The sequence below is a fragment of the Maniola jurtina genome, chromosome 4 (genome assembly GCF_905333055.1).
Source record: "Maniola jurtina chromosome 4, ilManJurt1.1, whole genome shotgun sequence".
NCBI classification, from domain to species: domain Eukaryota; kingdom Metazoa; phylum Arthropoda; class Insecta; order Lepidoptera; family Nymphalidae; genus Maniola; species Maniola jurtina.
This window is the reverse complement of record NC_060032.1, coordinates 5,954,442-5,976,504: the sequence shown is the minus strand read 5'-3', so window position 1 is coordinate 5,976,504 and position 22,063 is coordinate 5,954,442. Positions and strand designations below refer to the sequence as shown.

Sequence of the window (22,063 nt, the reverse complement as noted above, 5' to 3'; positions counted from 1 at the left end):
TCGCAGATAAGCCAAATCAACGAATTAATTTATATTATAAATATGATTGAAACAAAACGAAATGATCGTTTTAACAAATACTTATCTATACAGAAACTCCATTGTTCAAATAAAATTAAGTCAGAGGCTTCTATAGATTATGATCTACAAATAGATTGCCTCATGTTTTATTTATATTGGTGTCATCAGAGAAATTTAAAACTTACTCATTTAAAATAATTCAAACTAAAGGCGGCAATTAATTAATGAGTTTTTTTTTATTACGCCATTTATGTATTTGATACCTACACTATTTTGATCGAACCGGATAAGGATGCATGTCCATTGCGGAATGAATAAAAATCTATTGAGCGAAGGCGTGGTAACCATAATACGTCATCTATCAATAGTTAGATTGGGTCGCTGAACACGTCTCTGCTCCACTTCAGTATAATAAGTACTAAGAATAAGTAATCAGTATTGAATATTTTAGGAAAGTCAACTAGGTACCGAATTTCTCATGTTCAATGTGTACTGCATTGTGATGTGAGGTAAATGCATTGTCGTTCGTTTTGAGTGTATAAATTAGAAAGGCGCTATCAATACAAGAATAAGGACACCAATTCTATAACTTTTTACATTTAACGATTGTCGCGCGTTGCCAGTCATCCTCAAACAAAAGACGTGATTTGCTCATGAATTTTGTAGAGTCGATCATGGGTTTTGTGCAAAAGTAACATCATAATACCAAAGCCACGATTAGATAATGAGTTTTGTATGGGGATGACCGCTCCTGGATCTTAGGCAAGAATTGTTAAATATCAAGACAGTTATAGAATCAGGGCCAAGGAATGATTATTTGGTTGTTTTGTATGACAAGATATTTCTAATTAAAAATAAAACTCACCTCCCAAGACTCCCGTGTGATGTCCGAGACATCGCCAGTACTTCCAGAACGTTCCTACAAAAGAAAATTTAAATTAATAATCATGCGACAATAATGTTATGTTTTTGTTTGGATCAATATGTTGGGGTTACTCTAATAATTTATTATTCTCTAGGTATTGGGTACTTTAGTTACTAGTTAACGTCATAAACCAAGATGGAAAGGAAGAAGTTCTAAAATTAAGTATTCTTAAAGAAATTAAAGGCCTTCCAACATACAAGAACCATGCAGGCAAAATATATTTTTATCGAATATTCTCATATAATGAACATAATGTTAATGGTAATCTTTAATTAAATGTACACCAGACAGCGTTATCTTGATGAGTTGATGACTGATGATGGGAGATAAAGATAATTTGTTGACCAACTTGTGAGATGTTTTCTTGCTAATTTCTATTTATGTGATTGTAAATACTCACTCAGAGTCAGACCTCTGACTATGGGAGCAATATCACTACTTATATCATAATATACAGTGTGTTTTATGTACACTTACGCTTGACCAAAAAGTTGGCTACGCCAAAATTGTTTTCACATAAATTTTTCATACATAAGTATTATACAAGTGTAAAAAAATTTATAACACCCCCGCGACAACTGAAGGTTACAGTAACTAGAAAAGAGCTGATAACTTTCAGACGGCTGAACAGATTTTCTTGGATTATAGCTAAGAACACTCTCGATCAAGCCACCTTTCAAAAAAAAAAAACTAAATTAAAATCGGTTCATTAGTTTAGGAGCTATGATGCCACAGATACACACGTCAAACTTATAACACCCCTCTTTTTGGGTCGGGGGTCAAAAACAAGACCTAAAGGTTTATGAAGCATGACTGACATCAAGTACAAGTCTTTCTTGTAATATTTTTTTTTTAATAAATCAGCTAGTGGTGGGATAAGGAGAGGAGATAACCTTCTGTCCGGGTTTGCTGTCGTCGTCGTCCCACTCGGTGTCGCTGTCAATGAGCTCGTAGCCGTGCGCGCTCACGTCGCGCAGCGGCCCGTACCGCTCCGGCACCCAGTGCGTCAGGAACTTGAATAGATCATCCACCCTACAAACAACCAGTACAAATAACCTTTACGCTAGTCGCATAGAAATCGTGGCTGATTAAGTTACTACACAATCTCTAAACTGACAGGTCTGAAGCTAAAGCTGTTCTTTTGCGCAGCGAGCATTATGAAAGAGAAATTTCTGACAGACAATTTCCAATAATACAGGATGTAACCAGAACGCTAGCAAAAATTTAGCGTTGTTATAATACTACCTTAACACAATCCAATACCATTAACCATTTGCCTTGATTTAGTACTTTTCAAACCCGCATAGTAAAGCGTGCAAAACTCGGGTCAATGCCCCACCTACGACGAGGCATCGACTTCGAATGACTTATTCACGGATCGTTCGTTGATTTCTAGCGTCAGTAAGATGTTTTATTTGCAATATATTGTGAAGTTTTTAAAAATACAGGTTTTTTTGGAATTTCTTTAAGTTATCTTATCAGTAATCATCAGTACTATCATCTGTCTTTGTTTTTGCTAGCGTTCTGGTTACGCCCTGTATTTGGCCAGTCATACATTAGTATAACACTTGAGCAAACGATTTCTTTCTCATAGAATAGAAGAATATGGAGTTTAGACCCACGATGAATAACTTGATTCCCAAAAATATTTAGTTTCGCATTGCCTCGACCTATCGTCTTACCGATTTCTGGGGATGCCGAACCAGTACTCGGGCTTCATGCGTTTGCGGCCGTAGGACATTAGCGGCGTGGAGCGAGGCAGCGGGCGGCCGGCGGGCTTGCCCATACGCAGCCTCAGGTACAGTGGGGGGTCGTCACTTGGTCGAGCTGGTCGCGGTATTAATTCTGAAAAAAACAACAAATTTACTCTTTCTAGGCATCAGAGAGTAATGGAAGTCATAGTCTTCGTTAAACGTCCCACAGTACTGTAAAAAATATCCATTAATTATTACAAGAGAAATAATTAATAAAAAAATACGTACTATCGAAAGAGGCAAATAGATCTGGCATGTCGTCCACTGAGACCATGCTGCGGTAGTCTAGCCTCGGTTGTGGCGCGCCAGTCGCTTTGGGGTGAGAACGACCGAAGCCGCCCAGCGAGCTCCGCCTACACATGAACACTTTATTAAATACGCTGCTGTATGATTGGAAAAGCACTAATACATTGTGCGTGCGATACAAGGTTTATGTCAAAACCTGAGACACTGAAGCTAAGGTCTATAGACCACACTTTGACTTTGCTCAGACTTAAGCTTCAGTCAAAACGAGACGGTTTTATGTCAGCGGTATAGCGCTGTCTCGTTTTAACAGCGTCTTAAGTCAAAGCAAAGTCAAAGTGCGCTCTATCTCAACCTTAGATACTCTCAATAAGACTCAAATGCTTCTTTCTCAACGATAGATCAACCTGCATATCCTCTCAGCATATTTATAAATTTACCAACTTTTATTTACTTTATCTTGTTCGGTGAAAATGATTCATTACAATAGTATAAAATTCAGTAGACAATGTAGTTTAACCAGAAGTTTTTATCTGCACCTGTAAAATAGTGTTGGAAGAAATATAATAAAGAGGACAAATTCAGTGTAAGAATCTAAACATGCCAAAATTTGTAAAAAAAAATTATATCAAAAAGGGTGCCAATAGGATGACAGTGAGTGGGAATGATGAAATCACAATTGAACTTGACTTATTAATAAGGTTCATACAAGTAAAATGAATATAAATTCGGCTTGCAAATAATACTGCACAATTTAATAAGAAACTGGCCATTGTTAACGTTCGCCTTAGAGCTGGATTAGACTCGTCCGCTCGTATTTTTCCTCTATCCCTTTCTGTTTCAAAAACACCGTTAACTAGACCGAAAAAGAGAGCAGATGCCTGCACTCTTCGGCATTGGAAGGCCGATTCTTGTCCATAGCTAGCAACTAATCCGTTTTTGGAGATAAGCTCAAATTAAAATTGATCGTATTCGTTGCAAGCCCAATATAAACAGATGACAATAACTCTCCTGGGACCTAGCGGTAAGCCGCAGGACGGCACGCCACAGCGATATGAAGCCAATAAGGGAACAACAAGGAAGTTGTTAAGACATTAAAAACAGACGCCTGGTATTTCATTTATGTCTAATACAAACATTAATGTACCCATGAGGAACTTTCCAGAGCGTGTTCCTTAAAAAGCTTCATAGATGGTTCTATTAATGCGCTTTCAAAAAGGTAGGAAAAGGATGTTTCTTAAAATTCCGAAAAATTAAAGAGTTCCTACGAGATTTAAAAAAATCTAAATCCAATCGAACGAAGTCACCGGGAACATCTAGTATAGTAATAAATATATCTAGTATCAAAACCAGATCAGGTTATAAAACAACAAGTGACATTTTCAGCAATGGTTCAGCTTTCTAAAAACTCGCTGTTTTCATTAAAGAGCAAGCAAAAACCCCATTAAAAAAAGTCTACGGCATGAACAACGCCGTCTATGGGGTTTTTAAGGAATACACATCGGAAAGTTTCTCATTATCTTCTTACAGAAAACAGGCGTCTCTTTTAGAAAAAATTTAAACAAACAATAAATTCACAAGAACAATAGGTTGGTCTAGTCTAGGAAAGCGTGTCGAATCGGCACACCGCCAGTGCAATAACAATAGGTAACAAACGTAACACTTTCTATAACGTATCTAGTTTTTCATATTTCTAATAATCCTAACACATATACATCATGCCACTTAGCATTATGTTTACATTTAAAATTGAAAAACTTGCAAACTGGTTTTTGGATGGCCCATTATTTCTAAAATTTCTTCAAACTTATTAATAAAATTAATGTATCATGTAATTAAGGGTGCAGTGACTTAGTTCAGTTGATTGCGTCGGTCAAGCGAGGTTAGTCACTTCATTCAATTGAGTGTTTGGATTTAGGACATCAAAATGTTCCATTCAAAAACCAATAAACACAGCGCACAGTAAATAACAAACACATGTCAGTGGGCCTAATAAATAGTATAAGTGGGTACAAACAGGAGGCTTAACGTATTAGACCACATTGATTCATACCGTAGAGTCCAGAAAGAATTCAAAATCAAGATTTTTTAGTTTAGGATAAAAAGTCTTTTGACACCTTTAGTATTAAGCATTGTACATCTCAACAACGTCGATAGATGGCGAGATATGCAGATATAGAACACTATAAAGCCAGATTAAAATGGACTTTTCAACATTCAACGACGAGACGACTTCTCGACGACGGCGACGAGGCGATAAGGGCATCGAGTATGTGCCTCCTTGTCGATGCACTCTCAGGCCACTTCTTGCGATCTGGAACGTTCCGCTTCGGCCTAAAAGGCCAAGCCAACGTTACTACAGCACGGGTCTTGAAGACGTTTATTTAGCATGTACTATCAATTTTTAGTCTGGGGCTCTGGCTGTAGATATGGACAAACTTGAACCTTAAAACGATGGAGTTCAGGTCCATTTTACGCTGACGTTATAGTGTTTTGTTACTCGAAATGTATCCACTCGGTCGAGATGTACAAGTAAGCCTACAAAATGTATCAATGTGGCCCGGACAGATTTCCTCAAGGCAACACATATCGGAGTGGCACATTGATTCTGAGCGGTGGGCTCACGTACCCAGACAGGACTTCATGGGGCGCCTCCTCTGAAGGCGTTTTACTCAGGAACAAACCAGTACCAAACTCCACTAGGTTCATTGGTGAACTGTTAGCAATGAACGAAGCGGAGTCGGCATATTCGGTACATCCCGGTTAGCATCCATGGTAGCAAAGGGAAAATTTAGAATGGCAATATTATTATTTTTTAATCTTGAACGTGCAGGTGTGCGTTTGGTTGATAAGGTCGTGTAACAGATCAGGTTATAAGAGCACCAGGATTTACTTTATTAGTAAAATGCTACGTGTATAGAATAATGGCTACATATGAAACATTATTGTAACTTCAGGAAATGTGTTTATAAAAGAAGTCCACTTTGCGTAACATTAGTCTTAAAATGTGAACAAAGTAGACGTCGTAGGTCATACAAGTTGTGTAAACGTAAAAATCATAAAAAGAAACGGCTAATCAATCAATATTATAAGTTAATACTTAAATATTAAAACTTAAATGTCGACAAGTCACTCATCGCTTTAGGTTTGTGCAGTATTATTACTTAGTTGAGTACTTATTTTAAAGTTGTATTACTTATTTAAATTATGTTTTATATAATAAACAACAATCTTGTTTTGCTATAGTCTGCTAGTACCAGAAAGATCTGCGTTTGTGCATCTGGTTCTAGCAGATTAAAACAAAATAGGCTTACATATGTATTACTGCCAAAAAGTAACGCCTGCTTCAATCGAATATTGTGTGTAATGTTACTTTCTTACCGTTTAAATGGGCTTGGCTACGTAACCTTTGTATAGAACAAACTATAAACGCATTATTGTATGACAAACTATTGCTCTAGTAGAAAGAAAGCCTTCTTGGCCAGCGCGTAAGACAGCGACGCGTGACCATCGTGATTCCAAAGCAGTTCCTACAAGTTGTAATACAAGAAACTGTTCGAAGACGTTACGCTGCGACGCCACGCCACACTTCACGATCCACAACGTATAACGGAAAATCAAAAAGCTCCTGCAAGCTGTTTAAAACCCTAAATCTATGTAGACAAAGTCGAGAACATCAGCTAGTATATATTAATATTGCGAGAAGGTAAAATTTGTTAGTACAGAGTTTGTAAATATTTAGTTCTAACTATTCGAAACTAATAATTCGATTTTGATTTTTTTCGCTGATTATGTATAATTATGTAGGAGACTATTCCGAACTAATAATTCGATTCTGAATTTTTTTTCGCTGATAGCTACATTAACCTGAGTGTTATAACAAGTATAGGCAAGGTATAAAAATTATATCACGCAAAGTCGCAAATAAAAGCAAGTATAAAACAGAGAAAAATGATGGTCACCTGTTGAATACTTTGGAGAATACGGACGAGGAGTTATGGCTGTCGGCAGAGGTCGGCAGCGAGTCGGCCTGCGGCGGGGGCGCGCCCTCGCCCGTCAGCCCCTCCACCCACGACAGCGGGTATGACAAACGTTTCAACATCTGCTGAGGGAAAATATGTCATCAAATATCCATAATTTCTTTTACAGACTAGCGTTTGGCTGCAATTAGACCTGCCAGCAACTGATGATTCAGCCTAAGTGGCGCGCGCTTGCCTTGAAGTTGTATATTCACTCTTGACCTGAAGGTACCCATATTACTAATCCATTCTAATATTACCATATATGTGTGTCTGTCTGTCTGCTTGTTTTAACGGCCTATCCGTTAGTCGATTTTGAGGTTTGGCTGTCTCTATAGACAGCTTGTATTCAGGGGAAGGACATAGCAGACTTTTTGCCCCAGAAAATCAAAGAGTTCCCATGGGATTTATAAAAAAACCTAAATTCATTTGATCATTTATTTGGTACAAATACAGACGGCGTGCATCCCGGAGAATAATACTGAAATTGTATACTCATTTAAATGAAAGTTAAGATTAAAGACACGACATAAAAGTTTACCTTGTTTTTCTTATCAGGTTTTCCGGGGTCTTCCTTCTGGTTTCCATCGAGCGAGAAAGAGACGGCTGCGGGCTTGCGCACCGCTCTTTCATTCTCACCCAGCGGCGGTGCGGAGAGAGGTGGCTCGGTCCGCGGCAAACATACTGGCGGTACCCAATCAGCGGACAGAACTATATCTGCGTCACTGTATACCTGGAAATTCACTGACACTTAAGGAACATCTTCATGGCTTCCTGAAATTCATGGTCTATTGTAGTAAATTTAAATTAGCTACTAAGAATCGAAACTTTCAGCCACGAATACAGAAAGTGTCCACATTTTAGACCGGTACACCTTTTTTACATAAAAAGGATGAACAGTGAAATAGTTTAACATCATTTCGCAGACAATGACATATGGACATAAACAAAAGAAACGGAAGGGGAAAAGAGACAATGGAGAAAAGTAATCACAGAAAGAATATCTTTCGAAACAGACATACACAATTATATAAGACTTACGAGAAGAAAAAACTGACACAAGTCGAAAAATGAGGACACAACAAAGACCACCAAAAGACTGAATATAGATATCGCTGGACCATAAACCACAAATACACCATAACCGAATGGCCCATTTAGATAATAAAAAAGAAAACAGAGATATTATAATGGTGAAAAGTAATCAATAGAAAGGAAATCTTTCGAAACAGATATTCACATTTATATGAGGCTCGAAAAACCGACAAAACTATTAACATGAGGACAAAACAAAGACCACCAAAAGACAGATAATATAGATAACGCTGGACCATAAACCACAGATACACCATAACCGAATACCCCCTTCTCACCTCATCTGTCGAAGGACAAGACACCATATCAACATCGTGTTGATGAACGTGGAAACAATTCAAGAACATGGACTCGTACATCGAATCGCGGTGCCACTCGTACATGGAGACGTCCATCTCCGGGATTTCGTATATGGTCTCGATTTCATGGTGATAGTCCTCGTGATCTAATAAACGGCGGTCCTAAAATAATTCATGTAGACCAAATAAATACTCCCGGTGAAAAACCATGCAGGGAAAATTGTGACAAATATTGACACGGTATAAATATGATGCAACTTGCAAACCTCCAACTTGCAAATCAAAATAGGAAAAGATTTGAGGTAAACTTCGAAGGATTTTCAAACTCATTTTAAGCTCATTCTTTGGTTGAACTTTGGGACTCTCGGGATATAAAGCATTAAGGGGATCTTAGAGGTCCCTTAAACCGCCGCGTCTACCACAAATCTACCCAGATAGATTGAGAAGACAAGGAAGTTCCGTGGCAGGATCGATAATCGGTATTGTTGCCAGAATCATGATTGGAGAGCTGACCGTGTGAGTAAAATTCACTGGTTCTCTGGTTTTAACATCTCACGTATCCTAAAAACTAACGTTACGATCTTCAACAGATCCTTTTGCGACTGACGTGTCACGTATTGATAGTGCATGTACAATAAGTAGCCTACGAGTTGCATTGCTAAGCATACCGGAATTAGTCACTACTAAACGAATTTTGATAACAGCATTTCTTCCTTCTACCTGTCTCTCACTCTACGCCCTCCGCGCTGATCGCATGCTCCTTAATACTAAACCTTTCTTAACTGACTATTAGAATCATATTACGGAGAATCTATTTTCCTGTCCCTTAAAGTTACCTAGTAAAGAGTGAGACCTCATTTGGTCACGTGACGTATACTCATCAGAAGCAAATGACATCTATCATCATCCCCTCCGCCCCGCTCATTACGGTAATTTAAAGAGACTTACCTTTTTTGCGTTGGTTGGCGTAACGTGCAGTAGTGGTTCACGGATATCGATGCCGGAGTCGTGGTAGGAGAGCTTCACTAGGTGTGCCGCGTCCCCCCGTTCCCCGCGCTCCTCGGGCTCCCCCTCCGCCTCCGCATCTCCTTCGCCCTCCACACTACCCGCGCGCTCCTCAACAGAGCCCTCCGCAACCGATGCCTCCAAACTTTCCTCTTTTCCGTGATCTGCGCTTGACGACACCTGTGGCAATAAAAATAATATAAAAAAGTCTCAATAGCCCAATGGATAAGGAGCGGACTGAATTCCGAAAGGCCGGCGGTTCAAACCGTTATTTCAAACAGCGGCGGTTAATTGGAATTTGAAAAATAAATAAATAATTGTCAGACATGCTCCATAGTAAAATTCATTCCCAATTTTCTATCTTCGTGTGCCTCGTTATTTTACTACAGTCAAGAAATATATTTTGTTTAGTTTGTATGGGTTACAATTTTAATAGGTAGTAAAACTCAGATCTAAAAAATATAATATCGATAAAGATCTATAAGATATTTCCAATAAGATTGATGGTGCATATTACAGCTACACATATTTCTAACTGCATAATCAATGATAATAGTTTTTCGGGAAAGAGCTAATACCTATAAAAGTTGTCTTCAGCCGTTCGCAAATCATCCGCACACAGGATTTCTATCCCATGCGTTACTGAGGGTATATGATCTCTCACCTCACTTCCTTGGTCGATGGACATTCTATCCTTGCTCGGGATGGCCCAGTGATGATCAAGTAAAGATTTCCGCCTGTCCTCTGTCGTTTGTTGCTACAAGGAAAACAACCACAGTTTACACATCAAATACATACGTTCGTACTCAATTAGTGTTTATTTAGCAGTTTTTGTCCACTCTGTGGTTAGGTGAGAGTCCAGTCCTGTGTTGTGATCTCGGTAGATGTAACTCTACCAAAACAAACTAATGCTTACGTGGATAGGTGTGGGAGTGACGAGGTCGCGATCGAATGCCTTGGGGAAGGCCGCGCCGCCCCTTTCTTCTGCGTCGAGAGACGACGGGCGCTCTTCAGCTCCCTCGCCGCCCGCACCGCCCGCCTCTCCGGCCGCCTGCAGCTCAGGGAATGTTTCGTCCTGAAGAAAAAAACGATTTTACACAACTAGGATACGGAAAAATAAGGTGCTAACTGTCGACAGTGAACGACATAGCGTAGAAATTTTACGTTCCGTACATTCCAAAAATCATAACGAAATCTCAACCGTGGTGGGCGATGCATTTCCGCATGCATATTCAATTCAATTGCAGCTCTGCAAATAATGTTAGAAACGCGGTTTCTATTCTTTATCATTCACTGGGTCTAAGTTTATATAGACGAAACTCTAGAATAAAAAAGAAAGTAAATAAAATAAGGAGTTAGATTAGTCCCCTAATAATTACCTACGATTTACGGCTATTGAACGGATAATAAAAATCGTAATTTAAACTCACTTTGACTAGAAGGGAATCTTTGCCGGGCGAGTGATCAGCTTTATTCATGTAGTAGATTTCAGCAGTCTCGGTTCTGTAAATCAAAGGGCATACATAAATAAATATTAGCAAAGGCTAAAAAGATCGCGATAAAAAATCAACAGATAGAAGTATTCAAAGTGCATCAGCAAGGCTTTGAACTAATTGAATTTTGGATGTTTCTTTTTAAAACAAAGCGGGAGATATGAGACCATTTGCCTTGTGTGGTCGCGGCTGTACGTGCGCATGAGTAGATGGCCGCGTTGACTACGTACTCCATGGGCGTGATGACGCCGTAAGAGTCGTATCTGTGCTTCATCTCCAGGAGAAGTAAAAGATTTACTCACTTGTGTGCGCTGTGGTCGGGGCCGTGCGTGCGCATGTGTGCGATGTCGTAGAAGATGGCCGCGTTGACGACGTACTCCATGGGCGCGATGACGCCATAGGACTCAGGCCCGTGCTCCATCACCAGCGTGTCCGACACGTTGGGGTCGAACATCACTGCATTTGGTGTAACTAGCAATACCCCGGAAACAACGCCCTACAACAAGAACAATATATTTTGACGACCTGCCTGGTCCCTGAAGTCTTACAAGGAATTTACCATTTTCAATTGGAAATTCATTATTTCTAAATTGTCACAGTTTTGTTCGGTCGCCTCTAGCAACCATACTGCCGAAAAAGCAGCGGCACCAAGCGTTTGATTTGACTTTCTCATACAACAATCAATCGGTGTCTCATCTGATTAGGGTTATTTGATATGAATTTGTTATTAATTACGATTACACAAAATAACACTATTTAGAGACCCTTAAAATATTATTAAACGCTGGTTATAATTTGGCGCTCGGTTGATGCATTTGGAAAGTATTTCTTTTTAAAAAAGTTTTGTAATAGTAACTAGTAAGCATTGGTTAGATTTACCTGGCCATCAGTTATGTGCCGCACGTTGATCTTCAGGAACCGCTGTGGGGCGCTGCTGCTGGCCGGGGTGTCCGGCGATACGGGCCGCAAGTTGTCGAGGATCTCTGCAAACATCATACCACTCGTAACACTTAACCCTTAACACGAATATAGAAAGACATTCAATTGAATAGCCCTCAAGTTTTTAACAACACTTTCACCAAGATTTTTCAGTCGTTGTATCAAAATAAAGATATGATAATACTTTCAAGGTTCTATTCATTTTATTTTTACAGTCACTACAATCTTTGAGACCAATCGGCAGTGGACTTTAACAGTGACTACGTTATCGCGATATATTTTCAGCAATCGCTGAAATAGTACTGAGTCACGACTCACGATCGGTATAATATTTTTCTTAAAACAAGTGAAATTTTTCAAAATGATCATTGAACAGATAACAAGATCTTACTCACATAAAATACAACAACAGAATGACGCTTTGTTTACAATTTCTATCTTTGATAAGCCAGCTTATTCTGTTCTAGTCTCTAAACTAACTTGTCAGTTCTAAATCTAGTGCCCCCATTTTCCGCAGTGAGCATTATGACAGATAGCAATATATTTAAAACTGTCATTAGTGATTGTATACAAAAGAATTAACTCCAAAGCCTAGCTAGGCTTATGTATGCGGCTATCGGTTATAAACTTTCTCCTCTACGTTTTGATAAATAATCAATATCAATCGGATATTGCTGCATTTTAATATTACGAGTTTTCAATATCATTCAATCATATATTTGTACTAGTTATCCCCTGTGCGAAGCTTGGGGGGAGGGCCCCCCCCCCCCCCAAGCTTTGCACAGGTGAGCTTGCATGTTCTAAATATGAATGTGTTATATTACATTACAATACATTGAATTGCACTGAGTTTGGGTACCAATTTTTTTTTACCGAAATCAAACTTGTTACTAGATAGGGAAAAAATGAAAATGTACATATTATATGTATTAGAAGTATATGAAAAGCAAGCTAAAGGCACTACGATAAACTCTTGAAACAAGATAAGTACGCAAATGCATAAGTTTTTATACTTAACCACGTAAAATCCTTGAGGTAATACTCGGTTTTTGTTAAGAAAATCTAAATAACTCAGAAATGACGGTGCGGAAATACCTAATAAAATGTGTTAGATGAAACAAACTCTTCGTACGTTAATTGGGGTTAAATGAGTATCTTTATAAAAACCATCCCTATATCGTTCATGTTTATGATACTCCTGACAAGTGAAGGTTACAGTAACTAGAAAAGAGCTGATAACTTTCAAACGGCTGAACCGATTTTCTTGGATTATAGCTATGAACACTCTCGATCAAGCCACCTTTCAAACAAAAAAAAAACTAAATTATAATCGGTTCATTAGTTTAGGAGCTAAGATGCTACAGACAGATACACACGTCAAACTTATAAAACTTCTCTTTTTGGGTCGGGGGTTAATAACTATGTTGTTATTGGAACTTGCGTAAAAGTTTATGACACGTATAATAGGTGGCGTGTAAGCAGTTCAAACAAATTACGAGACTAACCATAACGGGCAATTAGTTAGTTCAGAATAATAGTAAAGGAAGGAAATAATTCTATAAATATTTTGCGGTATGAAAAACTGAGCTAAAAAATAAAATAAACTACTTATACGTAAATGGTAGTAGGTACTATGATTAATAATTATGTAAATGAAATTTTGTGGATATAATGTAAATAGAGTACTGATTTCTATTTTGCTGTACCAAATTAATGTAGGTCTTTTCATTGAATACATGTCGGATCGAGCCGAGGATCGTTTAAGAATAGATGAAGGCAGGCGGAGATCCTTAGGGTCTGCTTCGATCACTAGGCGATCTTCAGACGTGTTAAGGACAATACTTCCGTTTACTGCATGTCACAACTACCAGCGTAACTAGGTAAACCTAACCTAACCTAACCTACCTAGACCGGCTCCTCCACCCCTTACACCGGTCCCAAACCAACCATCTAACCTAACCACCACAATAACAACTCGTTTAACCAACAGTACCACTTTAGGTAACCACTACTCTAAAACCTACAGTACGACAGATTATTCCTACTGAGAAGTGTCCTCGGCAACAACCGGACGAATAATGCCTCGCTACGCACAGCGTGTCTGATTTTATAGTCCAACGACGACAGTGGAGAGATGACGTAATGCTCAGTAAGCAAAGTATTGACAGCTAAAAGTCGGTACCGCCGACATACAGTATTTTATTTATATAATACTTCAGTTTATTCAGCTTTAGTAGATCTATGACAAATAACAATATTAAGTGTCAATTACAAAATATGTACGTCTATTATGTTTCTATGGTTTTCCTTAGTCTTTACCTTGAGATTTATGAACATTAATGGTAAATGTTGTCTTGAGAAGATGAATGCCTATTGTTTTATTTATTTATGATTACTGATTAGTCACTAAGATAGTTTCAGCACACGACTTCGGGTGTTCAGTTCAAACTGTATTATTATACAGTTTGAATTGAAGAAACTGTATTTTTGAGTTTGATTTGATCCTATATTCAAAAAGGTCAGGGTTGGCATTGTTTTAAAGATGGTTAAGTCCTGTTTTAAACAAAACTGTAAGCTGTTTTTTCCAATTCTGGAAAGGGTTCTTGAACCTATAAGACCGGAGCAATATTTCTGTTTTCAAACTGAACAATATCGGTACAGACTACAGTTGAGTTTCTAGCGTGATAAGTCAACAGATACAAACTGTTTGAAAATAAAAGCAGCCAATATTAGTCACCTTTTTCCTGTGCGGGTTCACTGGGTGCACCTTGCGTTGATTCCGACGTGTTATCGCCGCTCTCAGACGGACCATCCGAGTCCTTATCGCCATCTGAAGCCAATCAAAACATTCTTATCAAATCCCAGGGTCATGCACCGACTTTCCTTATCACAAAGCCACATAATACAACCATACTATATAATATGTGATAGTTTAAAATCTCCACCTCCTATTCGGGAGGTTGGGGATTCTATCCCGCGCACGCACTTTAACTTTTCAGACTAACACTTGCTTTAACGGTGAACGATCGCCTGAGAGTTCTCCATAATGTTCTCAAAGGTGTGTGAAGTCGTGCCAATCCGCAGTTTGTCAGTAGCCTGGCGGACTAGGACCAAAACCCTTTCATTCTGGAAGAAGACCTGTGCTCAGTAGTAGACCGGCAACGGGTTGATCATAGTGATGATGATTACGGCCTGCCCCGGCTACGTCAGAAGTTATTTTACACGTAGGTGTTGTTTAGTACGTTGATCCCCGATAAAGAAAATCTATATGCACAAGTTGATAGACCCAACTGTGTGTTCAATTCAATCCAACAGTTTTTGTTCTTATTTGCATATAACTAGCTTTTTTCCGTGACTTGGTTCACATAATTTATAGCCTATAGCATGTAGCTATCTATAAGTGAAAAAAAAATCAAAATCGGATCATTAGTTCTGGAGATTACCCGCTACATCCAAACTTACAAACTTGATTTCTTTATATTATAAAGAAATCAAGTTTGTAAGTTTATTTTTTTAAATAACCAGTTGTTCACAATTACCAGTAACTAACAGCTATAGATCGCATTAAAAATTGCATGAAGTAAAATTATGTTTACCTGTTGTCACGAAATAGTGTTCAGAAATAATTATAACTAATCGGCCATAACATTAAAACCTCTTGCAGTGCGACAACGTGGGAATTATGATTAAACTAGCTTTTGCCAGTGACTTCGTCCGCGTTGATTAACGATTATGGTCCTTATTTTCCCGGAATAAAAAGTCCAATGGCTGACTTTAGGGTATAAGCTGTATTTGTGCTTAGTTCCGTTGAAATTTGGTTGAGTAGCTGAGTAGATATAACAACTAAACAAACAAACAGACGCGTTTCAGATTCCTAATATCAATAAGTATGGTTGAAAACTACGTTTGTGAGTTCTCCATAACGTTCTCAAAGGTGTGCAAAGTCTGTCAATTCGAATTTGGCTAGCGTGACAGACTATAACCTGAACTACTGCTAACTAACTGAGAAAGGAGACCCATTTTCAGTAGTGGGCCGACGATGGGTTGATCATGATGATGATAATGATGATGACTCTAGTCTGTATGCATTTATAAATCGGACCGTATCTAACTACGTATAATAAATTAACAACATAACACACCGTGATACCAGCGCTTCAGGAACTCAAAACTGAACATTCTTGAACAGCTGTACTCACACAATGTCCGTCATATCGGTACACTTATCGCGCGAGATAACACAGTCATATCGCTTCAATTAGGGACACATTGTTCGCTAGAAAAAGGTACTTGCGAGCAATTAACGAATGCGAGCCTTTGACTTTTGACTGAATGAAAATAGACGGGAAATGGAATGACGCGACCGCGCTTGCAAGATGCCGGCAACGACTGTTCGTTGTTGTAATTTTGTTTGTCGTGCAAATAGAAAAATTGTTTCGTCACGTGTGACGTCGTTGTGAAACATTTTTAGGGTTCCGTACCTGAAGGGTGCCAACGGGACCCTGTTAACTAAGTCCGTCCGTCTAACTATTGGGGTGTATCTCATGAACCGTAATAGGAAGAGTTAAAATTTTCATACAGTGTATATTTCTATTACCGCGGCGCTATAACAAGTACTTAATAAAAATTTCAAAATGGCTGCCATACAAATTAAAAAAATAAAGTTAGTGTTGTGTAGGTAGGTATCTACGATGATAAGAAACCCTTTGTGTGCGAGTCCGACTCGCACTTGACCGGTGACTCAAAAGGAAAAGCGGAACCTTTATAGGATCACTTTGTTGTCCGTCTGTCTGTCTGTCAAGAAAACCTCTAGGGTACTTCCCGTTGACCTAGATGGCAGGTAGGTAGGTCTTATAGCACAAATACAGGAATAAATCTGAAAACCGCGAATTTGTGGTTACATCATTTAAAAAAAATTTAAATGTGTTTCAATTTTCAAAGTAAGATAACTATACCAAGTGGGGTATCCATATGAAAGGGTTTTATCTGTACATTCTAAAACAGATATTTATTTATTTTTATGCATAATAGTTTTTGATTTATCGTGCAATCGCCTTGGAAAAAATACCCGAGTACGGAACCCTCAGTACGCGAGTCTATGAGAGTTTTTTTAATCATTTTTATTTGCATGACGCAGCCAAGGCTGCATAAGTTCCGCTGGAAGTCGGACGAGTAAGGTTATATTTTTATTGTTAAATAATTTATTTTTGCTTCTTCTTTCTGTGTACATATTACTTATTTTAAAACTTAAACAAATACACATAACATTTTTAGTGCAATATATTGGTGTCAGTCGACATTTTTAGCACAATACGATTTTAAAATTGCGTATCTATTCCTATTTCGAAGCATTTGCGCAACAAATTTTCACTTTCACGTTAACTGCCAGTTGGCACAAAGAAGTAAATTCAACTGTAAGTTGCCGCAACTTCTTCTGTTATATTAAAGCGCCTTGGCATTTGTTAGCTTTCATTTAACTTACTGCACCAAATAATTATTTACTTATTATTATATTATATATATTTTTCCCTAAACTTTTACAAGAGAGTTCATATAATTTTACATAATATCTACCTCCTAGGTACCTACATAAAAGCCAATACGTTTAGTTTTTAATATGTGAAAAATCGTGTTTGTAATACCTCTTAGGTAGGTATTGTAAACTCTATGACAACTAAAAATATTAAAAAAAAAATTATTTAATTCAATATTTTATATTGTTTATAAATAACTCTCCAGAAAAATGGAGCTCTAGAAGTAGGCTTATGAAAGGCACATAAAACAATTAGTTATCTTCATCAAAATGTCTTTTAAATCTAAAATATGTGAATCATCAAAACTTATTCCGTTTGAGAAATTAACAGAAATTAACCTTGAGATATAGGATCAGCATTAAATAAAATACTCTTTTTTTAATTTAACAAACTGAAAAGATATGTTTTCTGAAACTGTTTGTACTGGTATAGTATAACTGGCATTTAATCGATTCAAAAATTTAATTTGCCGGAGTTAACAGTGTTAGCGGCATTAGGAAAGCATCAACCGAAGGCCATTTCGCAAAGGATTTTCTCATTCTAGAGATTGGTTACGGTATAAGTTGTCTATTAAACTACAGAAGGCGCAGTTTCCTAATGAAACCAGCATTTGTAGGGTTTGAAAACTGTGAAGGCCGTAGATTGAACAAAAATAATTAAAAAAGGGAGGAAGAGGTTTGATAAACTTTACATTGTTGGTGTCCGTTTATTATTGTAGGGTTTCATTAATTAGGTACTAGCTTTTGTCCGCATGATATAATTTGTATCTTATAGCACTTGGAAATAATGTAGCCATGTACCATTAAAATAATTTTCAGCATAGAATCATTAAGTTCCGACTTCCGGAAATATCCCTCTACATCCAAACTTTACCTCTTTTGAATATTAGTAGGTATAGAATATGAATGATCGAAGTTGGACCTACACTTATAATATGCATTATTATTTCTATTGTATTTCCATTGCGAATGTTCAGCGTCCATTACATGTAGGCTAAGACACAAAATATGTAATTAATACTTACATGATGAAACACCAATATAGCCTTTCTGAATACTAAAATAGTCTAAAGAATTCGACAAACTGAGGCGTCAAACATCAAACGGCTTTATAACTCATGGCATGGGGCGACCGAGATAAGGTGTTTCAGTTATCACTAATATATTTTTACAGGCGTTAAATTTTTTTGGCCATGTGTAATTTAAAAACAGCTGATTCAACTGACAATGCCTTATGTAGAATTGGGATGAAGACTATGTCAAAAATAAATTATTTCTTAGGACCTATTAAACACTATTGGGTCTTCCAAAATTCGTAAAATCCACGTCCGCTGTTAGTTTTAAGTTTGCTAACTATTTTAAACTATCGAATTAACTAAAAATGTACGTCAAATAACGTAAATAAATAAGTCACATCTGTGTATTTCATACAAGCTCCCTTGCTAAGCAAGCGTTTTGAAGTTTGATAAACAGTCATCATCCGTATTACCTAATGATTTTTAGCTTATTTCGTAGTTTAACGACATTTTATAGTATAGATAATGGGTACATACTACGATTAATTTGGTGTTTTAACTGCCGATATTTCGATTCAGTAGCATGAGTCGCGGTCACGACCGGACCGCGACTCATGCAACTGAATCGAAATATCGGCAGATAAAACACCAAATTAATCGTAGTAACATTGTACACTTTAACTAGTACATAAAATATCATCCCTTTTCTTTGATATCAACGAAACACAATACTATCGCTCACCTTTCCTCTTGTCTGGCACGAGCAGCGTCTGCCCGGGGAAGATGAACTGCGTGGCGAGCCGGTTGAGTTTGGTGAGCTCGGAGGGCGTGGTGTCGAAGCGCGCCGCCAGCGACGTCAGCGTGTCACGATCTCGAACCTACGACAATAACAAGTGGAACACGATTTAAATCACCCCCGACAAGTTCTTCCATCAACTTTCTATCATCGTACATCGGCATCGTCAAGGTCTGCATCCGTACATAGTTGAAATTCCTCGAACAAGTACGAAGCGATTTGCTTCCTCGTTTCTAATATAATTTCTAAGGGGGGAACGCCCTCCCGTGATCAGTTTTCCCTTCCACTTCTAATATGGGTATCTTCAAGTCAAGAGTGAATAGACAACTTGAGGCAAGCACGCTCCATCTTAGCCTGTATCATCACTTGCTAGCAGGTCTTATTGCAAGTCAAGCTTACCATACTATTACATTGTAGCCAGGATCAAACTCACAAGACCAGTGCAAATAATATAAATATGAACTGGATGATTGAGATTCCTACGGCTCCTAGTCTTGATCTGCTTATCTACATTCTAGAAGATAGTTCTTGAATTAAAACACTTGTCTGATTTGTCATTTTTAGGGTTCCGTAACCAAAATGTAAAAACGGAACCCTATTAATGTCACTGCCCTATTAATGTGTCTGTCGCACTGTGACTCGCACTTGGCCGGTTTTTTGTAATTATAGACCCTCGATAAAAACTAATAAGCAGGCGCTTTTCACCTTAGGCTGCTTATTTGGTGATTTCATATTGTTTAAAAAAATCAATCACGAAGGGTTCCGTACCATCGAGCAAAAATAGTACTTTGTATTTTTTTCTTAATTTTCATGGCGACTATTAAAATTTCAGTTTTCTACTAATTATAGTTTACGAGATACAGCCCGCTGACACACGGACGGACAAACAGTGAAGTCTCAGTAAAAGACACCCCTCGGATACGGAATCCTAAAAACAGCTGTGTTCGCTGACACACGGATGAAAGCTAAGGCCACATTCAGACCTTCAAAGTTCAATCACCCCTTTGCGTAAAGACTGGGTTAACGTTGAAAGTTGAAACGAGCGCAATCGACTTACGCTATCGCCACTACCTCCCAGTGCGGGCGCAAAAGTACATGTAACGTAATATAAGGAGTGCATGTTATCACTTGATATGGTTATGCCGGTGTAAAATGCTTTCATATATTGCATGACAGGCATGAGATAAGCCTACGAGCATCTTCAGGAATTTAGTTCTCAATGCCTCTTGAATCTGAACAGTTTACCGTCTTACTAATAAATGCACTACGCACTTTTCTGTCATAGGGTGATGTTACACTATGAATACTTTCTGTATCACGATTCTTGGATGGCAGAATTTCAAGCACATCCGGATAGTACCTATTGCGATTTTGTCAATACCATCAATATTTTCTCGATACAGGATCGCGATATCGCGTATCGCGTGATAATTTTGGTAGTATAACAAGCCTCAAAGTTTTGACATGAAGAAACAGTGAATTTTTTCTTTGGCTTGGCTGTTTGATTAATCGGACTATAATTTCTAATAAAAACTAAAAAGATACGTACTGTGTATGTCGTTGTTTTGATGGGTGTCGGTGGAGGTAGCCTCTTCTGTTCATCTTCATCTGCAACAAAGAAAACAAATATAAGCACAAATACGCACTGAACCAAGGCTATCTTTAAATGTTCGAAAACCATCAATATCATCAACATACTATGACAAGTGACAACGTCCACTGTTGGGCATAGGCTTTCCCTAATCAGCGCCATCAAATACTGTCATCAGTCTCATCTAGCCACAAAGAGGGAGGCAGCACCTTCTTTAGTTATATCATCCATCAGCTCTAACGTGCTGAAGGGCGGCCCACATTGCGTCACTGCACTTAATTGCGTGCAGTTTTGAAACTGCAATACTCCTCCAAGAATGTCCCCTTGCTTCTTAGACCAGTCCATCACTTACAATCAGATTAGATTGCAGTCAAGGACAAACTTGTAATGGAATAAAAAAGTCATCTTTCACAAGCATGGGGCATGCCCGTTGTCCTTGTGTTCCATTGTTAATGGGCTGTCAGTGATCTTAATAGCTTGTGAGGATTAATAAAAATAAATTGAACGATGAATATCATAGGTAATGGTAATCGATACGAAACTTATCAAACTATATACCGGAAAAACTTGGGAATTATTCAGATTTGAAACAGTTCGTAGGTACGTCTACCTACTCCTTATGTTTGGTAAACAATGCTCACGAAACTTTGAGTAAACTTTGTACATATAAATGTTAATGTACCAAAACTTTTTTATTACTACATATTTTATACTTTGTATTGCTTTTCTTCCGCAAACTAAAATAACCTAGGAGAAAGCATATTTTATTATTGCTTTAGTTACTGTGATTAAAAAATGATTAAGGTTGGGGTATCAAGATGGGGTTGGGGTCACCACTCTTCAATCTCGTACCTACTGGAAAGCGCCACGATGGTTGGTACTTGGTACGCGATAGGAGGACAGACGACATCAAACGAGTCGTAGTCGAGTTCGAAACGAGTGGACATCCCTACAGTGATCCCTACGTGTCCAGCAGTGAACGTACATCGATTAATGCCCGGTTCCTATAACCAAAAAACGATTCGTTTTTCTTACGGACAGTACTATTTACTACGAGGCGTAAGTCAAAACCGTTCCTATAAAAAACGTTTCGTAAGCTAAATTACCGATAGCTGCCTACGTACGGATGGGAGGGTAACGACTAACGAATAGTAAGACAAATGTATGTAGAAGACGGCTTGTGGTGTTCCTATAAAATAAAAGAAATGTCAACGAGCTGTCAAAGTTACGATTCGTTTGAAATTTGTTTACTGCCCGATATCGGCCGGTTGTGATGTGGTTGTGTTCTATTTTTGAGATTTGTTTCGCATATTTTGCGTTTTTACTGAAAATGT

General features: G+C 38.2%; 1 protein-coding gene across 34 annotated transcripts in view; it reads right to left on the bottom strand.

Moving 5' to 3' along the window:
* The window catches only part of LOC123864537 (TLD domain-containing protein 2), a 146,228-nt gene that overhangs the window by 34,213 nt on the left and 89,952 nt on the right, over positions 1-22,063 (bottom strand). For 17 of the 34 annotated variants that reach the window (XM_045905055.1, XM_045905058.1, XM_045905060.1 and 14 more), the window contains 17 exons: positions 20,688-20,746; positions 19,085-19,220; positions 14,531-14,623; positions 11,734-11,837; positions 11,157-11,350; positions 10,792-10,864; positions 10,278-10,436; positions 10,026-10,118; positions 9,305-9,541; positions 8,336-8,518; positions 7,504-7,695; positions 6,906-7,048; positions 5,573-5,659; positions 2,929-3,053; positions 2,629-2,791; positions 1,840-1,978; positions 887-940 (listed from right to left, as the gene is read on the bottom strand). In XM_045905055.1, the coding sequence (XP_045761011.1) occupies positions 887-940; positions 1,840-1,978; positions 2,629-2,791; positions 2,929-3,053; positions 5,573-5,659; positions 6,906-7,048; positions 7,504-7,695; positions 8,336-8,518; positions 9,305-9,541; positions 10,026-10,118; positions 10,278-10,436; positions 10,792-10,864; positions 11,157-11,350; positions 11,734-11,837; positions 14,531-14,623; positions 19,085-19,220; positions 20,688-20,746 (2,234 nt within the window). Of the gene's footprint in view, positions 1-886; positions 941-1,839; positions 1,979-2,628; positions 2,792-2,928; positions 3,054-5,572; positions 5,660-6,905; positions 7,049-7,503; positions 7,696-8,335; positions 8,519-9,304; positions 9,542-10,025; positions 10,119-10,277; positions 10,437-10,791; positions 10,865-11,156; positions 11,351-11,733; positions 11,838-14,530; positions 14,624-15,935; positions 16,191-19,084; positions 19,221-20,687; positions 20,747-22,063 lie in introns of those variants that run through there. The other 17 variants (XM_045905067.1, XM_045905068.1, XM_045905048.1 and 14 more) reach the window with 10 other exon arrangements.